The 22,892-nt window shown below is 47.7% G+C and overlaps 1 protein-coding gene across 2 annotated transcripts in view; it reads left to right on the top strand.

The window, feature by feature from the left end:
* The window catches only part of MFHAS1 (malignant fibrous histiocytoma amplified sequence 1), a 97,150-nt gene extending 74,743 nt beyond the window's left edge, over window positions 1-22,407 (top strand). The window contains exons 2-4 of one of the 2 annotated variants that reach the window (XR_004282143.1): window positions 8,713-8,839; window positions 14,907-15,017; window positions 19,684-22,407. Coding sequence is in view for 1 of the 2 variants with exons in the window: in XM_032328800.1 (XP_032184691.1) it covers window positions 8,713-8,839; window positions 19,684-19,717 (161 nt within the window). In the remaining variant the exon portion in view is untranslated. The remainder of the gene's footprint in view (window positions 1-8,712; window positions 8,840-14,906; window positions 15,018-19,683) is intronic. The other variant, XM_032328800.1, reaches the window with a different exon arrangement.
* Window positions 22,408-22,892: the final 485 nt, after the last annotated feature.

The raw sequence follows: 22,892 nt of genomic DNA, 5'->3' as shown, positions 1-22,892 counted from the left end.
CCTACACACTTTGATCTGTGAAGCATGTCTAATCCTTAGCCAAGTCTCTTGGAACTTTATCCAGAGCAGGAAAAAGGGAAATATTTTTCCTTTCTTGGGTGGATTTGTATTTATATAAACCCTTAGCAGTGAAAATGGAGCCAAGTGGCGGGCGCGTCGTCTGAGGAGAGGCGAGTTGAGTCTGTGGTGGAAGAGTCAGGGGCAGTCAGGCCCTCAGCCCCGGGCCAGCTTTGATTTGGGTCAGACCCTGGCAGACCTTCTAAGGGTCAGTGAGGACATAAGTCCTTATGGGCGTTTTCTGAGGGACGCGGGGCCATCGCCGAACAGCACGCCTGAGCCAGCAGCCGGCCGGCTAACTTCAGATCGCAGCTCGGGTGGGATGTGTGTGCACACAGAGGGGATTCATTCGCTTCATGTTTGTTGTTGCTCTGAGAGAACCGTGTCGTAGGGGGCCCTGCTGTCCTCTGTAGCTTCAGCTCTGGATGCCTCACCTTCCCACAGTGTGTCCGTGATTGATTTCCTCACATGAGTTTGTCGGCACTTTCTGGACCAGCCCTTGGCCCTCCCTTTGGGTAGTGAGTGTTTACCCTGTGCTTGCCGTGGTCTGAAAGCTTTCCTGTCAGAAGCCTGCCTCATCCAAGCTTCAGGGGGTGCCTCCTGGTTCTGCCTTTTCAGGATGCAGGGTGCTTTATTTTTAGACACTCGAGAGAAATCTTGTATATAATCCAAAGATAGGGTGTCTTGTTTTCGTGTTGTTGCAATTTGTGTGTTTTCTGGGCTAATCTGGGACTGATAACGGCTCTGAGACCAGAAAGGGTAAAGAACTTTGATACAATCTTTTATTTTGCTCGCATTCACTCTTCTAGATCCAAAGGCAGAGTCTTTGGAGCTCGGGAGCCCTTGGGAGGAGGCTCCCAAGCTCCCCGCAACTTGGCTGGAGTCATTTCTCATCCGTGTAGTAAAGGCCACCATGGCCAGGTTCGCCTGCTGTTCCAGCCCCAGGAATGTTTATCTTGTGTCTTCTGGAACCTCACTTGAGAGGGGAATCCTCATGGAGCTTCTACCTGGCTTCTCGTCCCAGTGCTGGGATGAACACTGGGGGAAGGAGACTGTAGGTTCGGAGACACTGAGGCTTTTCCAGCAGGTGCGGAGTCTAGGCAGAGCAGCAGCCCGGAGGAGGGGGTAATGGGGCTCGAATTCCACGGCCGGTGATGGAAACAGGGGCTGAAGGAAAGGCGACTGCATCGAGCCAAGCATGAGGAAGTGAGTGGTAGGAAAGAAGGGTACCGAGGATTGGATGTGTGTGAGTAAAAAAAAACAAAAAAGGAAAACAGACTTGATGGCAAGGAAGTGTGAGCTTATAATGTGAAGAAAGTGACAAAATTCAGGCAGAGATTTGAAAAGAAATCATGTTAACCTTTTTTGTTTTTCTTTTCTCCTGGTTCAACTCCAGTCAGACGCTTTGGAAGGGGTGCTGTGATCTTAGGTCACAACTGTTTAGATCCAGAAGAGACCAGAGTCCTTCTCCATCAGGGAGGGTCTGAATGCAGCCCCGCTTGGCATAGCTTGCCCGAGATGCTAGTCACCTCCTCCTGTCCCTCAACAAACAAGCAAACAAAGCTTTATGTAGTTAGTAAGCAGACATTTCTCTTAGGACACTCGTCTCTTGGGAATTGGGCCAAACAAGGAAAAGCTGAGCGTGTTCACTCCAGATGGAGCATCTTCCCTAAAAGGCAGAATTAAAGGTATCAATCGTTTGTGCCCAGTGTGGCGCTCCTGCTTGGCTTGGCTTCTGTTACTCATTAGGACAATCTGAGGACTCCGCAGGTCAGAATCATTGTGTGAGTCACAGAAGTCATCAAGAGCGTGATCTCTGTTTCTCCTTCTGCCTCTGTCACCGCCACCACCACCTTGGAGGATGTTGGGCAGAAATGGAAGCAAAAGTGTTGAAGTTCACTTTGTTTAGTGCGGTCTGATGAGCAGGCTCCAAAAACTCGCTGAATGTGGGATCTGACTTGCACCTTTAGTTCAAGGGCACGTCCAAGAACCCCAGTTGACCTGCTTCTGTTTGGCTCGTAGGTTGTGCTCTCTTACTGATAAGACTTTACAAATTGTCCCCGAAGCATTGAGGCACATAAGGGCATTTGCATTTTTTCTTTCTTTCTTTCTTTTTTTTTTTTTATAAGAAATCCCGGCTTTCAGCATCAAAACTAGTCTTGAGAATTCAGCAAATGGCTGGAGACAGAGATGTCTTCATCTTGTTAAATTGCTCAGAACTCGGTAGATTTCCACATTTTGAAGAATTGCAGGGCTGTTTGGTGAAAATGGAAACACAATTTACGAGAAGCTCATCATTTCTGATGGTGGGAGTTTCTGTGGCTGCCTTTGGAATTCATCCCTCAAGAGGGATCCCGTTATTAAGTGGTCTTATCATCCACTGACTCATTTCCAAGAGGTACTAATTGAGCCAAAAGCAGACCCTGCTCCCAGGAAGCGTGGAGCTTCCCTGCAGTTTTGGGGAGCCTTCTCAGAGTCCCAGAACTCTCTACAAGTTCATGTAGCCAAGGGCTGGACAATGTGTCCAGGCATCGCTGCTGACTTCTGGAGAGCCAGCCGGAAGATGCCCGCTGAATCTCCGGGGACCCAGCCGCTTTCCTAGCAGGCTCAGTGGGTAGCTTCTGGGGAGTTTTGAGGCTGTCGCAGCTGGCTTTCCCATGAATTCAGCAGACCATGGAGGTAGCTTTCCAAGGACTCCAGCTGGTGCCCCCCCCCCCCCCAGCTTCTGAGTGAGCTTGACAGCTTGCTCTCCAGCCCCTAGATAGCTTCCAGAACCCAGAGGATAGGTGCCACAGCCTACCGGCTTCCGCCAGCCAACCGTGGACTCGTCTGACCTGTGGTTCCAGGGTAGATCCTCCCTGTTCTAAAAAAGATGACGGTGAGAAAGATGACTGCCAAAGATGAACACAATTCTGGACTCCGAAACAGAAGACCCAGCTCCATTTCTGCTCTTTACAAAGACTCGTTACCGTCCTTCCTGTGCGTCACTTTCTCCCCGCCCAAAAAAAAAAGGAATTCATAATCAAAGGGCTGAGACCAAAGCTGCTTAAGAAAATGGAATTTCTTTTAAAGACTACCAAAACACACAGCCAGGTCTATTTACTTTATTTCTTTGGAGCAGCAGCCAGTCAGGAGCCACCCAGCCATGATCCTGAGGGAGGCACCGGTTGGAGGGGGTACAGGCACGGGGGACCTTCCTCTCAAATGCAGCCGAGTCTACAAATGGTTATGTTGGAACCAGCAGGTACCAGGAGATCTCCTCTGCCTTTTCTCACACTCAGAAGTGTGCACGATGGCATGTTTTTAAGCTGAACGTTTGGATGTTGAAGGTTTACTTCTCTCTTGTATATACTTTCTGGGCTTTATTTCGTCTTAAGACAAGGTTACCCCTCTCTGGCTCTCCTCTTCCATATGAAGTGACCATGGAGTTCTCTGGTCTTTGCTGTCTCTGACAACTCAGTAGGCTTGCCAAGCGGGGAACCTTCTTGCTCATGGTTTCAGACGATGCTGCCTTTGCCCTATGGAGATATGGGAAACAGGCATTCACATATCTCATAGCCGCTACTCAAGAGTTACACTTAATTACAATACAGCAGTGGACTTGGGGGCAAGGGGTGTGAATTTCAGAAAGTAGAGCTCAAGACGCTCCGAAGACTTCCAGATCATTCCTTCCTTAATAGAAACTTTATCATTGTTTGTTTTACTATCTAGACCTCTTTGGCTGTTTTGAGGGATATTCATAATTTAGATCTTTATCCCGGATCAGGAAGTGGGTTTCATTTGCACTGAAATGTGCAGGGCGTTTAATATTATGATTTGAGTCATTAGTATGATCACTTTGTAGTATTTTGAGTAACGTGCCCCACATTTGAGAATCCTGATGCTTAGTAGAAAAAGATGGAGAAGAGTTCGTTCCCCTCACCTTCTGTTGATTTTTTTTTTTTAAGAATCATAATAAAACTTAGTGTTCTGTTCTTGTATGGCAGGGGTGGGAGGGGAAACAGTTGATGTGTTAGCTTTTTAATGCCAGAAATCTTGAGCCAGAGTCATTAAGAACAGTTCTTCATAACTGAGTGGCCTAATACTGCTTCAGAGAATGCAGTGTTCTGTGCGTCAGGCCAAATTTCTGCTCCTTCGATGGCTCTGTGTGCTTACTGCCCACGGACAGAAGATCTCCGACAGAAGAGAAAGCATTAGCATTTACAGCTGGCCTGGCCCTTCAGTTGTGAAACATGCTTACCATCCTGCTTTGCTACAGACTCAAACATAAAAATAAATAACCTCCAGGCCATTTCGTCTTGAATGACCCGTTTCACTTGAAGCTCGTTTGTGAGTTTCATATACTCTAATCAGAGGGTACTTTTCAGTTGACACTGTCACCCAGAAAGGTCAGTCTCATAATTTTTAATGACCTCAGAGGAAGGATCCCCTCTTAATAGCGTGTCATAGTTTTTCATCATGTCCCCATTGTTGGACACTTGAGAAGGTTACCAAGTTTTCACTGTTTTATAAATACTGTGGCCATGCAATCATTGCATAATTTTTGTCAGAGAGGAAAGGGCTTGAAGCAAGATCCTGAAAATGGGAACATGCCAGGTGACATGTACATCTGTCCTCACTTTACTAGCATATTTTCTATAAATGTAGCTTTTTTGTTGTTTGTTTTTTTACAACTCCTACCAACTTTGGAATTTATTTCTTATTTGCTTTTGCTAGTGATGACAGATGTGTAATAAATCTAATTTTTCTTTTTCATTTGAAGTTTTCAAATCTCTGGGGACGTGGTGTTTTGCAGGCAGATAACTTATGGTCTGATCCTTGCGTATTACTTTACTATAGAGAATCTGGTTACTGATCATATATTTGTAAATGAATTTTTTATATAGTTGGAAAAGTGAGCTTTTCAAAAAAAAATTTTCATCACGATAGTAAGAGTGTCAGGAACTTACTAGATGCCAGATACAACATTTAGTACTTCTTATGTTGTCTAATTTAATTATCACAATATCCCTGCCCAGGACAGTAGTGTACGGTGGTTAAGAGTAGAGTCAGATAGTCCTGGGTCCAAATTTTGGCCCTGCCACTGCTTCCTTGTGTATGTTGGTGAGTAGTTAACCCCTCTGAGACTCTCTCTCCTGAAGATAAAAATTGTACCTACCTTCGTAGGGCTGTATCCGAACTAAGTGACATAATGCATTTATAGCATAAGCACATAATAAATGCTCGATCAGTGTTAGCTGCAACTGTGATCATCGTTTTTCCTTCTGGGATCAATGGGTGTCATTCACCTTGATGTATATAACAGCATGATGATAAGGTAGAACACATGGTCATGAGCGTTACTGGGCTTCTGAGGTGGTGTCCTCCAGTCTTTGAGGTTTTTTCTAGTCCTGCAAATCAGCGTTAGTCTGTCCTTCTCATTGCTCTTCTAACATTTAATAACTTTGCGTGGGGGTCCCTATCACAGGGACTGTAGTTCTTTTTATGGATATTTGACTTTCTCGGATGGGGGGGACCCTCCATATCAGAGGCCTTGACTTAGACTCCTGTATCCCCTGCGTCTCCTCACACGCTGTAAGATCTCCCTATTTAGATACTCAGTGAATCTTAATTCAGTAATTTCAGTATTTTAGGGTTTTTTTAAAATAATATTTTATTTATTCATTTGAGACAGAGAGCATAAGTAGGGGGAGAGACAAAGGGAGAGGGAGAAGCAGACTCCCTGCCCAGCCAGGAGCCAGATGTGGGACTTGATCCCAGGGCCCAGAGATCCTGACCTGCGCCCAAGGGATGGTACCCTTTAGTTTGAAAATCAAGTTTGTTTAAAGCAATTTGAGACTATGAGCTTCTATTTCAGTAGACAACACGAGTTATGTACCACTTTTTGTATTTGTGGTACATTTTTCGAGAAGAACAAGCTACTTGCCTTATTTTCTCAGTCTAGCAACAGCAATCTTAGCCAAATCTCCCATCCTAGGAATGCCGGCAGCATGCGGTAGCCTGTGGGAGAGCACAGACAGGCTGGAGACCCGTGCGGCCCCACTGCTCCATGTTCTGGAGCACTGCATGGATTTTTTGTATGCGTGAGCCCTCTTGGTGCCTCCAACTTTCATGCCGCCTCTGTGGCTGGCGGTGCTGCTGGGAGGAGGGGGACCCAAACAGAGCCGCTTACCTGGTTCTGTCTGATACTAGGAATCTGGGAAGGGGAGTACTAAAGCTGTTGGTTTAATAAAAATTGATAACGGATGCTTAGTACTAAGTCTACTACAGATTATTTCAGCTCTGGCAAACGGGTCTGCTCTCGGAAACCCGCAGCAGAGCCAGCAAGGGAGCCCCTGTGAGGGGGGTGGGCGCCTGAGTGGGGGGCTGGGCACCCACAGCTGGATCCTGGGCTCTTGGGCCACTGAGAGGCTGCGTGAACTTCCAAGCAGGAGTCTTTTCAGGGGAAGCTTCTGGCCTTGGCGGTAGTCTTGGGACAGAAAGTGCAAAATGAAAATATTCCTTAAGGATCCGGGGAGAATGGTCCAGGACCAGCGTGTTACCAGGCCTGCGGTGTTCAGGGCACCCTCTTGTGGTCCTGGTTGCGTGGCGGCTGGGTTGGGTCAAAGACGCGCTGGTCACTGTGAGACTTGGAACAAATGCGTTAAACTCAGAGTTTCTGACTCTCTGAGAGTTTCTGAGAACATAGTGTTCGGGCCAGACGACTTCCAACTTTGCATCCAGCTCTTAACGTGCTATTACTTTGGTTCGTTTTATTGCTTTAATAGCATTTAGCGCTTGCATTCTTAACTTGCATTTTTATATTTTGGACTCTTTTCCTAGCTGGTGTCAGAGCTTAGCTCTGATATCTATGTATCCATGACATAAGCTAGTCATGCTAAATTAACTTTGCAGTAATTGGGTGTTGACAGTAGTTTGGTTAAGGAACTTCGAATTATATTCAGTTCATATCATCCAAAACCATATAAAAATGCTCAAAGCAGGAAACGAATGCCTTATCATAAAAGTACAAATATGTCAATGCTTAGTTCATTATTTAAAAATAGTTGTTTTTTAAAAGTACTCTTCTAGGAGATGTGCTCTGGCAAGAAGAAGCAGTTCCCACTCTGTCTCGGAGGGTGAGGGCGAAGAGTAAGCTCCCCAGAGAGGACTTCCCAAGGTCACATCCCGAGTCTGCCTGCTTGCTAGCCCTTGACTCAGGGTACACCATATAACGTCCTGACCATTAGCTTCCTTATCTGTAAAATGAGGGTAACCCTTATAGAGACATCACACAGATGAAACGAGATGTACATTTAAAGCTCTCAGTTTGGGATGCCTGGGTGGCTCAGTGGATTAAGTGTCTGCCTTTGGCTCAGGTCGTGATCCCAGGGTCCTGGGATCATACCCTGCATCAGGCTTCTTGCTCAGTGGGGAGCCTGCTTCTCCCTCAGCCTACCACTTCCCCTGCTTGTGCTGTCTCTCTGACAAATAAATAAATAAAATCTAAAAAAAAAAAAAATTTTTAAATTAAATTTAAAAATAAGTAAATAACATTTAAAGCTCAAGGTTCAAAGTTCAAGGGTCAGCACATGGCCGTGCTTTTATTACTGTGGGTTCTGCTGAAGGTGGAGCCTTTAGAAATAGGATATTTTGAGGCAAAGGATTTTTTTAAAATTATCCTTTGTTGGCTTAACTTGGGGATCGCTAGAATCTCAGATCCATTCTCTAAGTGATGGCTGCCAAAGAATTGACATCTTATTTTCAGTAGTATCTTTGCCTAGTTGACATACATTTTTGTGTCCTTGGTTTGGTTTATTTAACGTCCCGGTTTAAGTAGGGGGACTTAGGCAGTAACAGCTCCCATCCTCAGCTAGAAGCTGGTTATTGCATCTTCTCTGAGTGAGAGCACTGGGGTAGCCAGAAGAAGAGAGAGGGCAAGCAGCTGCCCAGTAAGTGGACGAGAGAGGGGAAACTAAGGAAGGGAAGTCTTAGGGATTTAATGATCTAGTCGGAGAGAGATTATATCCCAGGCATGCAGAGCCCCGGGGCTATTGTGGTGATCCATTAAGTTAATTGTCTGTTTTTACTAGACCCCTTTACTCATCACATAGTATTTAAGCTGGTGCTTTCAAATCCGCACACACACCTATGGAAGAAATCCTCTTGCCCTCTTGCCGGTGTGGAACTGGGCTGTTTACCTTTATAGTATTTCCAGTGGGCTGCATTTCGAGACCATTTCTGCAGGTCTTTGTCAAAAGGCTGCTGCGGTCTGCCCCAGTCCCATCTGTCCCGAATGCTAATTACAGGAAGCTCCTTGGCAGACCTTGCTTGCCAGGGCTCTAGGGATCCTGGCTCCGTTCTTGGCCGTGACATCTAGATAAAGATCTCCGGCGCCAGTCTGTGAAAAAGAAGGTGAGGGAAATGGTGGCAGAGGCTGTCTTTGTTTGGAACGATGGCCCTTTTGCCACAACCACAAGAACATTCTCCATGGTGATGCCGATGAGAATTTAGGCAGCAGCGGAGTGGGAGCGGGGCCAGTTTTGTGATCCCCAGGGGCATATTTGTTCTCGGACCCTTTGCTTCCTCTGTACCTGCCCTCCCAGCGCTGTAACGGTGAAATGGTCCCATTCCTAAGGTACATCTCATGGATGCATTTTCTCTCTCTTCCTGCAGGGGAGCTGCTGAGTCAGCCCAGACCGGAAGGAGTGGCAGAGATCATTTGCCCTAAGAACGGCAGCGAGCGAGTGAATGTTGCCTTGGTTTACCCACCTACACCGACTGTGATCAGCCCCTGTTCTAAGTGAGTTCCAGATGTGGTACCCCCATCCCTCACTCCCCATCCTGCCTCAGTGGTTGTGACAACAGAAAGCCAAGTTCAAGTATGTGTTGGCAAACCCTGACCACTCCCCCCGGCAGACCTAGATCTCTAGGTGATAGAGACACTATGGCTTGCTTATTCCTAGCAAACTAGGAGGGGTTTTTTTTGTTTGTTTTTGTTTTTTAAAGATTTTATTTATTTATTTGACAGAGAACACAAGTAGGCAGAGAGGCAGGCAGAGAGAGAGAGAGAGAGAGAGAAGCAGGCTCTGCACTGAGCAGAGCGCCCGATCCGGGGCTAGATTCCAGGACCCTGGGATCATGACCTGAGCCAAAGGCAGAGGCTTTAACCCACTGAGCCACCCAGGCGCCCTGGAGGGGTTTTTTTTTCTTGTTTGTGGGGTTTTGTTTTTGTTTTTGTTTTTTTGCTTTGCTTGATAAAAGAGTGTTTTGCAGCTTTATTGAGCTATCTGTCATTCACATACAAGACAATTCACTCATTTAAAGCATGCAGTTAATTGACTTTTAGTATATTTGCAGGTATATGAATCCAAAAAGAGGTTTTTGGTGTTTTTTTTTTTTTTTAATGGATAGTGAGAACAGTGAGAGCTCATTAAATAAGAAAAGCCTACAGAAAATCTGTCGTAAATTATTTTTCTCTGTGGGTCTCTGATTCTCAGTCCTTAATAATCAGGGGTTGTGCAGAAGGAAGCTTCCACCTTTCCCCAGACAGACTTAAACACGGAGAACGTACACGTATGAGCTAACTCGGACACAGGGTTAGCTTAGTAATTATACATCAGACTCATCCTAGGTTCAGTTTTTATTTGTCTCTTTTTGTAGTATTAGGAAGCAAACAGGGTACTGCTAAACTGAGGTGAAATACCTTTTCACCGCAGATCTTAGAAAGTGGCAGCCACAGGCTTCTTGGAGCAGATCTCATTATCTGGGGGCCGGCAGCGACGTGATTTGTCCCGCAGAGTAGTCAGACAGCAGACTTTCCTTTTTTCTTTCTAATTGACACATAGAATTTTTTTTTCTGCATATATATAAGCTTTTTATAGGGTGTTTCCAAAGTTTGCGTTTGAAAACAGTGACCCGTCCTCCTCATCTTGAGAAACTTGCTGTGAAGCTGTGTTCCAGAGAGACCCGGGTGGAGTGGGCTCGTGCTTCTGCCCCGAAGTGTCCCTTTTCCTGACTCTGGTGTGTCATCTGCAGAGCGAAGGGTCAGCGGGCGCTCATTCCATCGTAGCTGTGGAAGAGGCACCCCTTTCTCTAAATGGGGTGACTCATTCGAACACCCATAATTCGTCTTTGCTGGAAAACATCACTGAGTGCCTGAGGGGGCCGCTTAGCTAAGGCTGGGTGTGCAGAACGCTGCTTCAGCGAACCTGCTGCACACGGTCTCCTTTGTCACTAACGGGTCCCCGAGACTCTGTGCCATCGCGAGGCGCTTCTTAGGATTACACAGTAGCTTCATACTAACCAGAGCATCCCCTGCCCCGAACCCGTCAAACGACAGCAATGGGATTGCCCCTTTCTGTCAGACACACGTGGGGAAAGGGTAAGGGCATCGCGGCTCTGACCTAGAGGGCAGTAGTTTGCACTACGCTTTGCGCTGGCGGAGATCTTCCTGAGCTCAACCAAGTCTTGTTTTGCCATAGCCGCATGGGATTAAAGAGGCGAGAGAGATAGAGGTAGAAGTTAACACGTCCATTTGCACAAAAACCGCCGCGGCACCGAGCCTGCTGATCGACATTCTCCCCAGGGCTGCTCGCTGTCCTGCCGCAGAAAGGCATTTGGGCCGGCCATAGGCTGGCCGGGAGAAAGCACTCTCAGCCCGTCTGTCTTGCACACTTTGTTGTACCTACATGAATAAACAGCTTGAAGGTCTTGGGTCATCAGAGCCATGTAGCCTCCAATGTCTGGAGGCTGCAGAGAATACCTATAGGGATCAAGCTACTTTTGACCTAGCTATGGGAATAGTTTTATTTCAAAATGGATTTTTTTTTTTAAAGTCTCATACAGTGGACGGCAGGGTTGACGTGGAGTCTCAGTTCTACACAAAGGAATATCCATGGAAACCAACATACAGGCAGGCCTGGCCCTGCCCAGCAGAGGTCTGATGTACACACAGATGACAGGGCATGGAAAGTAGGAGATTGAGGGTACTGAGGAGGAAAGCTGCCACAGGAGACAGTTATCGTGGGGTCACCGCTTGGGTCTGACCCCTGACAGTTAGACTTGGGGCTACCAGCAGGCAGGAGAACTTGGGAGGCTGGGCTGTTGCTGCACTGCCTTTGGAACTCCAGCCAGGTTAACTTGAGCAAGTCGTGGCAGAGAGATCTTTTACTTCTCCGTCATCCCAGAAAACGCAGGTGGGTGGAGAGCTGTCTTTCTGAATCAGGCCTATGGATAAGAACTTCCAGGAGGAAGGGCCAGGCGCGGGTCTGAAAAATGGTAGTCCCCCTGCTGATCACAAATGTGTGCATGCTGCGCTTTCTGGTCATTGGGGTCCCCTCCCTGACTCGAAGGGGGTGCTCCCTTGCCAGTGGTCTTTATCCTTGGCTACAGAGGCTCTCTCTGGTCCGTAACCAGTTGTCAGCACCAAGGCAACGCTGATCCGTGCTACATGGGTCAGTATTTTACTGCTAAAATCAGGAAAGGGTTGAGGGTGACAGGAGCATTCTTAGTAATTACGCCAGCACAGCAGGCCTCAGCTCGAAAAGTCTTCCAGAATCCCATCAGAATCATCACCCTCTCCTCCAGCACCCTCGATCTCCATCTCATGGTGGTTTCTGAAAAGACAGTCCAAGCTCTTTAACGAACTTACTCCTCTCCTTTACCGGTCAGAACAGAGACTTGCCATCTAACTTGGAGCCTGCCTCTGACCATGAATAAAATAATGGGACTACCATGTGCTAGAAAAATCATCGACCACTGTTCTTTGATGGGCTCTTTCTTAAAAATTCCAAGCTTTTCTATTTCTCATTTTGAGATTTTTTTTTCTGTGTGTTATTTCCCTGTGGGAAGAGACAGAGAATAAAAGAGTAGGTTAGTGGGCTTTTTAATGTCCTTTTCCCTTTTGCTTTGGTGATTGGCGAGCCAGCTTTCCACTGGGAAAAGGTCCGTGAATGAGATGCCTCTCTTCTCCCTCATCCTCCCGGGGGATAACCGAGCAGCTCAGTGGCTTCTTGTGCTCTTCGCCGATTACTGATAGAAATGTGAGTCACCTTCAGACTTTGGCTCTTCGGGGCTGATTTTCAAGGATATTTGCCTTTGAGATGAGGGGAAAGATCATCTCGTAGCACATTGGCTGAAAAATTCTGTCCTCCTTAAGGTTATATGGATTCTGTCTGGTGTGTTTTTTTAAATAATGTGGTGGCTATTGACACATTATTTTGTGGTACACAGCCATCACCACGGTCTAGAGGTAGGACGTTATTATCACTCCTGAAGGAAACGTGTGCCCGTTGGCAGCCACTACCGTCTCCCGCAACACCTAGTTCCACGCAGTCAAGAAATGTCTCATGTCACTTTCAGGAATGGCTTTGCCGCCTGGTGTGTTGGTATGAAGCAGATTTATGAGCTTCAAAGCAATTCTTAGAAAGTGTTCTTCTTGGCCTAGTTCAGTCTTTCGCCCACCCTGCTTCCAGCCCCCCATTTGTTGGACATCAGCGGTGAAGTGGGGGACGTCCGCCTTCTACAGATCGTTTTTTCTTTTTCTTTTTTTGTAGTATAGATGACATTTTTTTTTTTCAAAACACAAACTTTATTTTGTAGAGCAGTTTTAGGTTCACAATTAAACTGAGCAGATGGTACAGAGAGATCCAACATCCCCCTGCCCCCACACACCGCGGCTTCCCCCGCATAGATGTCCCCCAGCAGACAGAGGGGCACACTTGTGACAGTGAACGACCCTGCACGGACACATCGCCATCGCCCAGAGACCACAGTTTACATCCGGCTCCACACTCGGTGCTCTCCGTCCCGGGGGTTTACGGAGCCTCCATGATCGTGCCCAAACCGTTATTTCCAGTGCCCTGAACGTCAGAGGACGCCTCTCCCTCCGTAATCGCTGGCAGCCACTGATCTTTTGGGTTTTTTCAGCGTTAGTGAAATCTAATTGACAGTGAAATTGTAAGATATTTGAAATGTTCATTGCGGTGATTTGATACACGTTACGTTGTGAGCAGTTTCTCGCCATCTCATTTGTCAGCCCCTCCAACACCTCACACACTCGTCCTCCAGGAATTCCTAATGGTCAGCCTAATCGATGCCGAGACACGAAAGGGATACTGAGTCTTGGACATTACACGTCTCACAAGAGGCGAAAATATCCTTTCGGTGGGGAAAGTAAGGAGAAAGTCAGTTCATTTAAGTTTATGTTTAAAAATTTTATTTGTAAATTCGTACCTTTATCCCGCCTGCCCTACACGTTGAGACGCATAAAATTCCAGTTCAGAAGGGGCGCGTGAACTTCTTTAGGCGAATGGCAGCTCACTGTTCGTTTTTTATTTTTAGGTGCCTATAGAATGTTCCTCTCTTTCATTTCCAGAGAGGTTTAGACCAACCCACCGCTAGCGAGTAAAGTATAGACTCCAGTAAATGGCCAGATGACCCAGTATCTCCTGAGTTTCATTTAAAAGACAGAATTCAGTAGGTCAGTGTATAAAAACGTGTTACCTTAAGGCATCCTAAAATGCAATCTACATTCATCTATGTGGTTGGTTGGTTGGTTGGTTGGTTTCTTTCTTTCTTCCTTCCTTCCTTCCTTCCTTCTTTTTTTTAGATTTTATTTATTTACTTTCCAGAGGGAGACACAGAGAGAGAGGGAACACAAGCACGGGGCGTGGGAGAGGGAGAAGCAGGCTTCCCGCTGAGCAGAGAGCCCAGTGCGGGGCTCGATCCCAATCAGGACCTGAGCCGAAGGCAGACGCTTAACAACTGAGCCACCCAGGCATCCCTTCCATGTGGTTTCTTAATGGACTTACCCTTGAACATACAAGAAATGAACCAGATCATTTTTATCTCCTGCCAGCTGCCATTTCTTTTTTTTTTTTAAAGATTTTATTTATTTATTTGACAGAGAGAGATCACAAATAGGCAGAGAGGCAGGCAGAGAGAGAGAGAGGAGGAAGCAGGCTCCCCGCTGAGCAGGGAGCCCGATGCGGGACTCGATCCCAGGACCCTGAGATCATGACCTGAGCCGAAGGCAGCGGCTTAACCCACTGAGCCACCCAGGCGCCCCCCAGCTGCCATTTCTCTGGTGGAATCCCACATCTGTGTGGGGTGGCGGACACAACCATGGAAGTCAGTCGGGATCGGGGCAGTTCGTGTGTGGCCGGATTGGAAAACACTGGCTGGCTTGAAGATTGTTGAGCTAATAAGCTTTCTCCTTTTCCAGAAAGTATGACCGAGGATGAAAGGCAGGGCCAAGACCCTGCCTTTCAGAGCCACTTTTGAAACTTGGGTCATTGCGTACATACTGTAGCGTTCCCATTCAAGCAAGACCCCAGTAAATTCCAGCTTCTTACTGTTTATAAGTAGTCCCAAAGATATAGTGATGACCTAGCATAAGAATTTTGGCATTCTTCTTGTTATGACATAAGGATATTTAAGACCAATGGAAACAGCCTTTTATAAAAAATAGGAGGAAGACTCTGTGGCCTTTATTTCATCCGATAAACAGGCAAAAATGTTAGGCTGCCCTTAGATTAGTTAGTAGGGACTTGGTCATTTTCTTTCTTTTCTTTTTTTTTTTTTTCAAATCAGTAGAGCAACATGACTTTGGCTTTATAACGATGGAGAATCTTTCACTGACCCCAGAGCAGTAAAACACAACGGGTGGGGATGGTATTTCAGAAGGAAGGGAGCTAAATGTGGAAGTGGCCTGGGGAGCGTATCACACGGATGTGCTTTGTTTTCTGTAAGGAGTAAGACAGCTCATTGCCTCGCTGTGCTCACAGGCCAGGAGAAATAGTGTCTCTCGGGTGATTTAGTGCCCCGCCAGCCACACTGATACTAGAATTTGTTCCCTCTCTGCTTAGGTATCTCCATACTTTCTTGGAAAATTAAGTGGAAAAGATAGTGCTTCTCTCCCCTTTGTCATCATTTTTACTGTATCCAATCTGTGACTTTAAGAGCGCCAGTTTTTAAGGGTAAGTCTCTGGGAAGCAGAGAGGGTTTCTTAAATAGATAAGGGCTTCCTGAGGACTCAAGAACTTAGGGGGAAGACAGGGGTGGGTAGGGTTTGGGATGAAGAGATGTCGTACAGCGGTGCGTTTCAAGATGACCGACCCTTTGCTTATCCAGAATCAAGAAGCCTCTGGGAATTACGAATAAAGAAACCTCTTGATTCTTTTGCCTGAAACGATGCTATTGCATGCATGAGTCATCTTCGTTCCTTGCTGGAAAAAAGAAGTCATTTAAAAAAAGTCATGATGCATGGATGTAACATCAGGAAAATCTCAAGCAGATCACACTGCAAATAGCTTTTTATTTTTATTTTTATTTTTTTTATTTTTTTGCAAATAGCTTTTTAAAAGGAGTGTTTACGTTTCGTTTCTCAGGGCTGTTTGGGCTCTGGACTTAACGCTGCCCGAGTTTGAATCTTCGCGATTTCTTGGTGCCGTGACTGTAGACCCTGTCAGCTGCAGGGTCCAGAAGCGTTGTCTTGGGGGGCTGTTGGGAGCATTGAGAGAGACCATTGCGAGGGGAGCGGTTGGCACGGCCAACAGAGTGCACAGCGCTCAGTAAACTCGGCTGCTGCTTTTCCTGCCAGGAATGTTGGTGGTATGCCCTGTGGGTAGCATATCAAGGTACTCCTAAAAGACAGAATTTCGAAATGCAGATCTAGATCCTAGAATGAAATGTGCTCACTGACTTACCTAGCAGCACTTGTCCTTGCCCGGGGAAGGTAAACATGTGTGCTGGGTAGGTAGGGAAGAAGGTTGGCTTCCCTTCCCCTTCACCCCTTGAGGGTCTGTGTCTAAGGGCCCCTGCGGTGTCCTAACCCCGTCTTCATGGGAGAAAGAGGAGGGGAGTGGTATCATTTCTTTCGTACCATCATCACCAACGCCTGCGGTGCCCGATGGACCCTCAGAGCAAAGCCCCCTAACCCATAATGCTCCCAACAACCCTTTACGTTCTATCGGGTGGGGAAGCTCTGGGCGCCAGACCGAGCCACATTCTGACAGTCACGAGTACCGAACGGCGCAGCTGGGCCTAAAACCCATGTCGTGGCTCCGAGGTCGGTGCTGTTTTCACACCAAGTTCTTACACGGTTGTTGGAAAATGTAGTGTAATAACAGAGTGCCATGGACAAGATAGCTTGTGATGGACAGTGCCCTGGGGAAGCGCCGGGGTCGGGCCTGAGGCAGAGCGGGAGGAACTGGGCAGGAGCCTGTATTGTGTTTTCTGTGGGAAGGTGCTGGCCGGGTGTGGCCAGGCAGAGTCGTTTCAATGGGCTGTGGGGCACGGCAGTAGTTGCTAGGTGTCTGGTACATGGCCCCGGAGTGAGGAAGGCAGATAGCGGCCTGTGCTGTCGCAGCCTGATAAAGGAAGTGGTCCTAGGGTGTGGGCTCTGCGGGGTTGGCCTGTATTGAGAGGCACACTCACACTGGAGTTGTTCGCTATCTCAGTCCCTCCAGGGTCCGCCAGGGCCCAGATGTCAAAGCATCAGAACACAGAAAACAAGAGACCTGTTGATATGACACGGGAGAGCTGCAGTTTCAGCCTAAGCGTCTCACTGCCTTGAAGAACTGTGCTGTGTTCCAGGGAAAGCCGGTTCGATCACCTGGGAGGTGTGTGGGGCTGAGCCTCCGGGCGGACCTCTCTTTCCGGCGGGCCCTGCAGCTCCCTGGGAGGCCCCATAGGCTTCGTAGGTGTGAATTACGGCCTTCGCCCTCCGTGTTCTCCATCAGCCTGTGCTTCCGGCCTCGCGAGTGGCGCTGCTTTGCCCCCGTCTGCTGTACTAAGAGTCCGTCGGCTGCAACGCCTCCCTCTCCCACTTCCCCCCATGCGGCCGTCTGCCGAGGCCTGTCCTTCCTTCTCTTCAGTGTGCCTTGCCACGAGGCCAGGTGACTTTCTCTTTGGCCCTGATGCTCCTGTCCCTACCAGGATATCTGTGTTTGAGTCCCAACTTGCCTCCATCTCTCTCATCTTTCTTTCCTTCAAACCAATATTCTCTTTCAATGTCAGATCCTGCCATTTCTCTGTCTAAAAGCCTTACATGGCCTCCTGGTGATTACAGACCCCCGTTTAAACCCCCAGGCACGACTCACAGCCCCCAGCGACCCTGCTGACACACGCGACACTCCCTTACCGTGGGAAGGGTCCACCTTAGGGCACGCCTGGCTGGCTCTCAGCTCTTGGTGAGCTGCCACCCCTCCTTGCCTACCTGGTGAAGACCCATCGTCCTGAGGGCCAAGGTCATGTGTCCGCTCCTTGGAGACACCATCTTTCACCCTTCTGCCTGGCGTCAGGGACACCTCGCCTCACGTCTTATGTGCCACCGTGACAGTAATGGTCTCGTATCTGAGCTGTTTCTCACCCGTGACTTTCTCATCACATCTTATTCATTATTCATTCAGCAACACTTTGTTAAGGATTTACCCTCCAGGCATCATGCCAGGCGCCGAGGCTGCGGAAATAACCAGCCAGACCCCGCCCTCACGAATCCAGTTGTCTCTTTGGGGAGAAGGGGAATCAGAGACATAACCAGACAAACTCAGGAGGCTCTAATTACAACCAGAATGTGATCCCTGCCACAGCGGGCGTATCAACAAAGTCCTGTGGGCACCGAGAGCAAAGAACGCTGCCAGGAAGGATTGAGAAAAGTTCCGGGAAGTAGCGTTGGCGGCGGGTCTTTTGGGATGGAGAAGCCGTGTGAGGGGGGGAAGGTGGGTGAGGTGACGGCTCTTTCCTTTCCTCGAGGGCCTGAGCATGAAAAGTGGTATCAGTGGGGAAGTACACTCAAACTGGTCTTCCTCCCCCCCCCCCCTTGAAGAGTGGACTATTTCCCTCTGGGCACCCTTGCTTAGACATTCTTGTGTTTCTGTCCTACGTGTGGCTCAGGGGAACAGACAGCCGGACACAGCTGTCTGCGTTGCTGAAGGCCCATTCGAGTCGGCGGGAAAACGTTTGCCCAGCACACCCCCCCACACACACACACACACACAGCGCTCCGAGGACCAAAGGCAAACTGCTTGGCGGAGGCACGAGTTTCCACACTGCCATCCTCTTTAGAATTAGATTTATTGTATTATGACTTGAATTTGCGTCCGTTTTCAAAACTTTTCCTACTGGGACGTTTACTATAATGATAGGCCTTCACAAGTCCTCAGGGCCAAGTGCCAGAGAAACAGGAAACTATCCGGAGGGCCCCAAACATCCCCACCTTGCTCTGAGCTGTCCAGCGCTCTCGGGAGTCCAGAAACCCTCGTTAAAGGCTGCCCTGCCGCACACTGTTACGTCCCCGCAGGCAAGTTCTTTACCCTCTTGGAACCTTAATTTCCTTCTTGGTGAAGGCAGAGGGGATGGGGTTTACCTCATGGGCTTGTTACAGGATCGAGGAGTCATCAAATACGGCTCCGCAGTGAGTGGTGTGAGTCCTAGCATGGAGTAAGCAGTCCACAAACGGAAGGTGCAGACTTTTGGTAATGTTGCTAATATTAGACTCAGTCTCCTTAAAATCAAGCAGCCCTGAGAGAGGGGGAGCATGGAGGGTCTGCGTGTCATTGTAGGAAAGGGATGGGGGCCTTGGACATTTTCCCCTCTAACCATTTGGTCTGAATTGAATGCCACTCGGTTTAATTAGGTGGCGGTGCAGGCATTTCTTCATTTTCTGTTCATCTCTCTCTGCCTTTTGGTTTGACAGCCTTGCCTCTGACGCTTTAAGGGTGCCTTTTAGGTGAGAGAGACATCCTAAACCAAGAGTTCTCCCTTTTCAGGATAGATGCCTACTCCTAGCGGGTTATTTCATGCGCGCACGCACGCGCGCGCGTGTGTGTGTGTGTGTGTGTGTGTGTCCCCGTCCATCCATCCGTAGATGTTTCTTGAAAGGACCCAGGGTTAGAGTTTGGGCCTCTTTTTTTTTTTTTTTTTTTTAAAGATTTTATTTATTTATTTGACAGACAGAGATTACAAGTAGACAGAGAAGCAGGCAGAGAGAGAGGAAGGGAAGCAGGCCCCCTGCTGAGCAGAGGGCCTGATGTGGGACTCGATCCCAGGACCTTGAGATCATGACCTGAGCCGAAGGCAGCGGCTTAACCCACTGAGCCACCCAGGCGCCCCGAGTTTGGGCCTCTTGATTAGAAGTCTAGTTCAGCTGTGAAATGACAATGGATTAGGTGATTATTACTGATTAGTAGAGTTCGCCTTTATGTCTGAACTTCGGGTTATGAACGGAAGCCTTTGCCTAGCTTTCTAGGAAAAGACGTTTTCCTTTGAAGAATCATGAGTTGCCTGACATTTACATTTTTTAAAAGATTTTATTTATTTATTTGACAGAGACAGAGATCACAAGTAGGCAGAGAGGCAGGCAGAGGGGGAGGGGGAAGCAGGCTCCCTGCTGAGTAGAGAGCCCGATGCGGGGCTCAATCCGAGGACCTTGAGACTGACCATGACCTGAGCCGAAGTCAGAGGCTTAACCCACTGAGCCACCCAGGTGCCCCTGACCTTTACATTTTTATAAGGAATTCCAGAAGTAGAAATTAAAATCTGCACAAAACCCAAGTCCTATGATTGCTTCCAGTTCTTATCATTGAGACGCTCCTCCTGTCACCTTTTGTCATTGCTCTGCCTTCTTCTCATCTACCCATATAGGAAGAACGTTGGTGAAAAGCACAGAAACCAGTGACTTCTATGGCTGTGGAATTTCCGTGAAGAAAAGACAGCATCCGAACTCACCTGGACCATCTTTCACACCTGGCAGACCCTCCACGCTGCCGCGCGCGCGTCCCATGAACTCCAGCCAGTCGACGCGTGGGGTGCTTGCAGAGGAGGGCACAGACCTGGCCTGTAGAGGGAGCGGGGAGGGCAGGGGGGAGGCTAGGGGAGAACATGGAGCAAATGTTTTACAACCTGAACCTCAGAACTGTGATCCTCCGAGGAGAGCGCTACTTGAAGAAAAGAAAAAAAAAAAAGTCGAATGGCTTCTCAGGGATTTTGTTTTCTGTCCACATAAAAGCCATAGTTCGTTTAGGTGGCCGTATTTTGAGCACTCAGATTTCAGTTCTGTTAAATGTGAAAGAGGGATCGACTGACCGTTCATTGCTGTTCCGTGACTAGTGTAAAATATGTATATGTTTATCTTTATTTTTATAATATGCAAATACATTTAAATTTATACAGTTTGATGCTTCTAGCGTTAGTTCACACTGGGTGCGATATTCTGCATGAGAACTGTGCCAAGATGGGGCTGGTTTCTTATTTTAGCATAAGACCTTTTTGTTCATTCTTTATTCTTTAATCCTTCTGAGATTACAAAAAAAAAATATCTCTCTGTCCACGGATTAAGTGTGGGGTCCTAGAGGTGACCAGTAATCAGCAAGAACCTTAAATGTGGTTCTTGGCACATTTAAATGTGGTTCTTGGCAGGCAGTGTCTCCTCTCCTTGTTTTAAATCAGGGTCCCCTGCCTGTAAGCCGGTTTGTTGGGGGGCCTGGTGGGATTCCGGGGTCGCTCTGCCCGCCTGTCTGCCAGCGCCGGGCCAAGTGGTCATTGCTCCGAGCTGGGTTTCCTCTCGACAGTGAGTTGTTACAGGCTGGTGTGCTGATGGAGGCCCCGTGCTGGCGTTCTTCAGGGGACAGGGACAGTCCATGGGAAACCTTAATCTTTCAATAGCGCAAGGTAATCGGGAGTGAGTTGTGAATTGTGCAGAGAGCTTTGCTAACGAGTCCTTTTCTCTGTCTCTCTGCAACAGTCTGTGAAACTTAGCATAGCACCCTGATAGCCCTCCACGTCTGGCTGTCAGACCTTAAGACAGTGAGTTGCCTCCAACAGGATGGTCACCTGCCAGGAACTAGTAAAACCTTTGTTGTTCAGTCTCCACAGAGTAGAACATGAAGAGCAGAGCAAATTGCTCTCTCATCCATTCCAAATCGGGGCCAAACGTATCAGCCACAGTAGTAACACGTTCTTTGACGAAGGGAGAGGACTCTGTTTGCAGCTGTCTCCTCTGCATGTGGATGGAAAAAGGTGTAAAACAAACTGTTAATCTGCAGTGTAAGGCATGAAAAGTGAGTCAGCTGATGTTTTTCTTTTCCTTCTTCTATAAAGTATTGACTCTTGCAATGCCAGTATACGAGGTCTCGACGTATTTTTAAAAAGAATAACCAGCTAGCAAGTGGCTGCCCTGGGAAAGTTCCCTAGCTGACGTCCGTAGATTGGGTGCCCCAGGAGTCGACTTGACTAATGCCAGAACCTCGGTTAAACGAGTGTGATTTCTCACGGTCATAAAATCAAATGGGATCTCAGACTATTTCTGCATTTTTGGATACTTGAATATGCCACCTCGATTTTGAGATCTCATGTCCTGTTAGAACACAGTCACAAGTTCACCTGCTTAATCCCTTGGTCACAGTTCTTGTGTGTGCGTGTGCGTGCGTGCGCCTCTGTGTGCGCGTGGGTGTACGCGCGCGTGTGTGCGTGTAAGCCAAATGGTAACATTTAATTGCTTTAGGGACCATCGAGTTGTTGGGCATAGGAGTTTTGTAATTGGCACGAGAGGGTTCCGAAACTGTCAAATTAACTGACTTTGACCAGTTTTTTGCAAGGGCTCTGAAGGATGTGACTTTGGGCTAACTCCCCAGGGGACCATTTTAAATGGGGAAAAAAAAAAAATGTTCCTTTGGGTGACATACCCTGCAAAATGTGTATTATTCTTATGAACTTAAATGCCCACCTTCTTAATAACTGCTATTTTTGGACAAGTGATGTTTTGTGCTGTCATCTGAACCCTAGAGAAGCGGTATAAGGAGAAATCTCGGTGTCACACGTGACCAGAAGCAACTCCAGAAAAGCCGGAGACCTTGCTTCGGGGTCGGGGGAGGGTTGGAGATGACGGAAAACGCTCTGCTCTGCTGGAACGGTCAGGCTCGATGCAGGTGGTTGCGTACCTGGGATGACACAGCCAGCCAAGGCCAAGCACAAGGGGAGACTTTGCAGATCGAGTTGTCCCTTGCCTCGCAAACAACCTACACATTAGTTACAGTTTCTATTCCTGCAACCCGTGGTATCAAAACCACTTCCTAGAATTGTAACAGTCCTGCCAGGATAAATGTTTTTCCCCCATTCCAAAAGAAAGAAAAAAATGACAGTGCTCATGTTTGACATTTGTGCATTTGGGCTCTTTTGAATGAATAAAAAGGAAAGGGTTTGGTATAATTCCCGATGGGGTGTGTGTGTGTGTGTGTGTTCTTTTTCATACCACAGTTTGTAAATTGTAATTGTGGTTTCTCCTTGAATTGTCTTGACTGGGCAGAAATTTAAAAAAAAAAAAAAAAAAGTAAAAAAATTCAATAAAAATACAAAGAAATGGTGAAACAATTCTATTTGCAGAGTTTCGTTATTTGGGTTTTTTGGTGGTTGTTGTTTTCTTTTGTTTCAGTTCTAGGAATAACTTGTATTTTTTTTAGTCGCTTTTGAACTGATGGGAGATGGCTGGTGGCCGTGCTACTGGGGGATGAAGCCCCCACGAGGAACACTGACAGGTCCCTGTTTAAAACCCTGCCTCTTTCCAGAGCGCAGATTCAGTGCTTGAATATGGGCTCTCTCTTCAATCAGACCTTTTATCAGCAACTCGCGGTACTCTTCAGTCTAACTTGGGAATTGAGCACACATTTGCAAGTTCCCTTTGCAGACCTTGCTTTCCAGAGAGTTCCTTGCCACCACTGCGCACATTGCCGGGGCCCCAGGGAGGGGTCTGTAGCTCCCAGACCTGCAGGTACCGGCTCAGAGGCAAGGGAAAGTGTCCGCTTCCACAGGAGCCCAGCCTCCGGGGAGGGACTGAGAGAGAAGCCCACTCTGGGCCC

The sequence above is a fragment of the Mustela erminea genome, chromosome 21 (genome assembly GCF_009829155.1).
Source record: "Mustela erminea isolate mMusErm1 chromosome 21, mMusErm1.Pri, whole genome shotgun sequence".
Taxonomy (NCBI): domain Eukaryota; kingdom Metazoa; phylum Chordata; class Mammalia; order Carnivora; family Mustelidae; genus Mustela; species Mustela erminea.
Note: the sequence above shows the minus strand (reverse complement) of the source record. Positions and strands in the feature narration are given on the sequence as shown.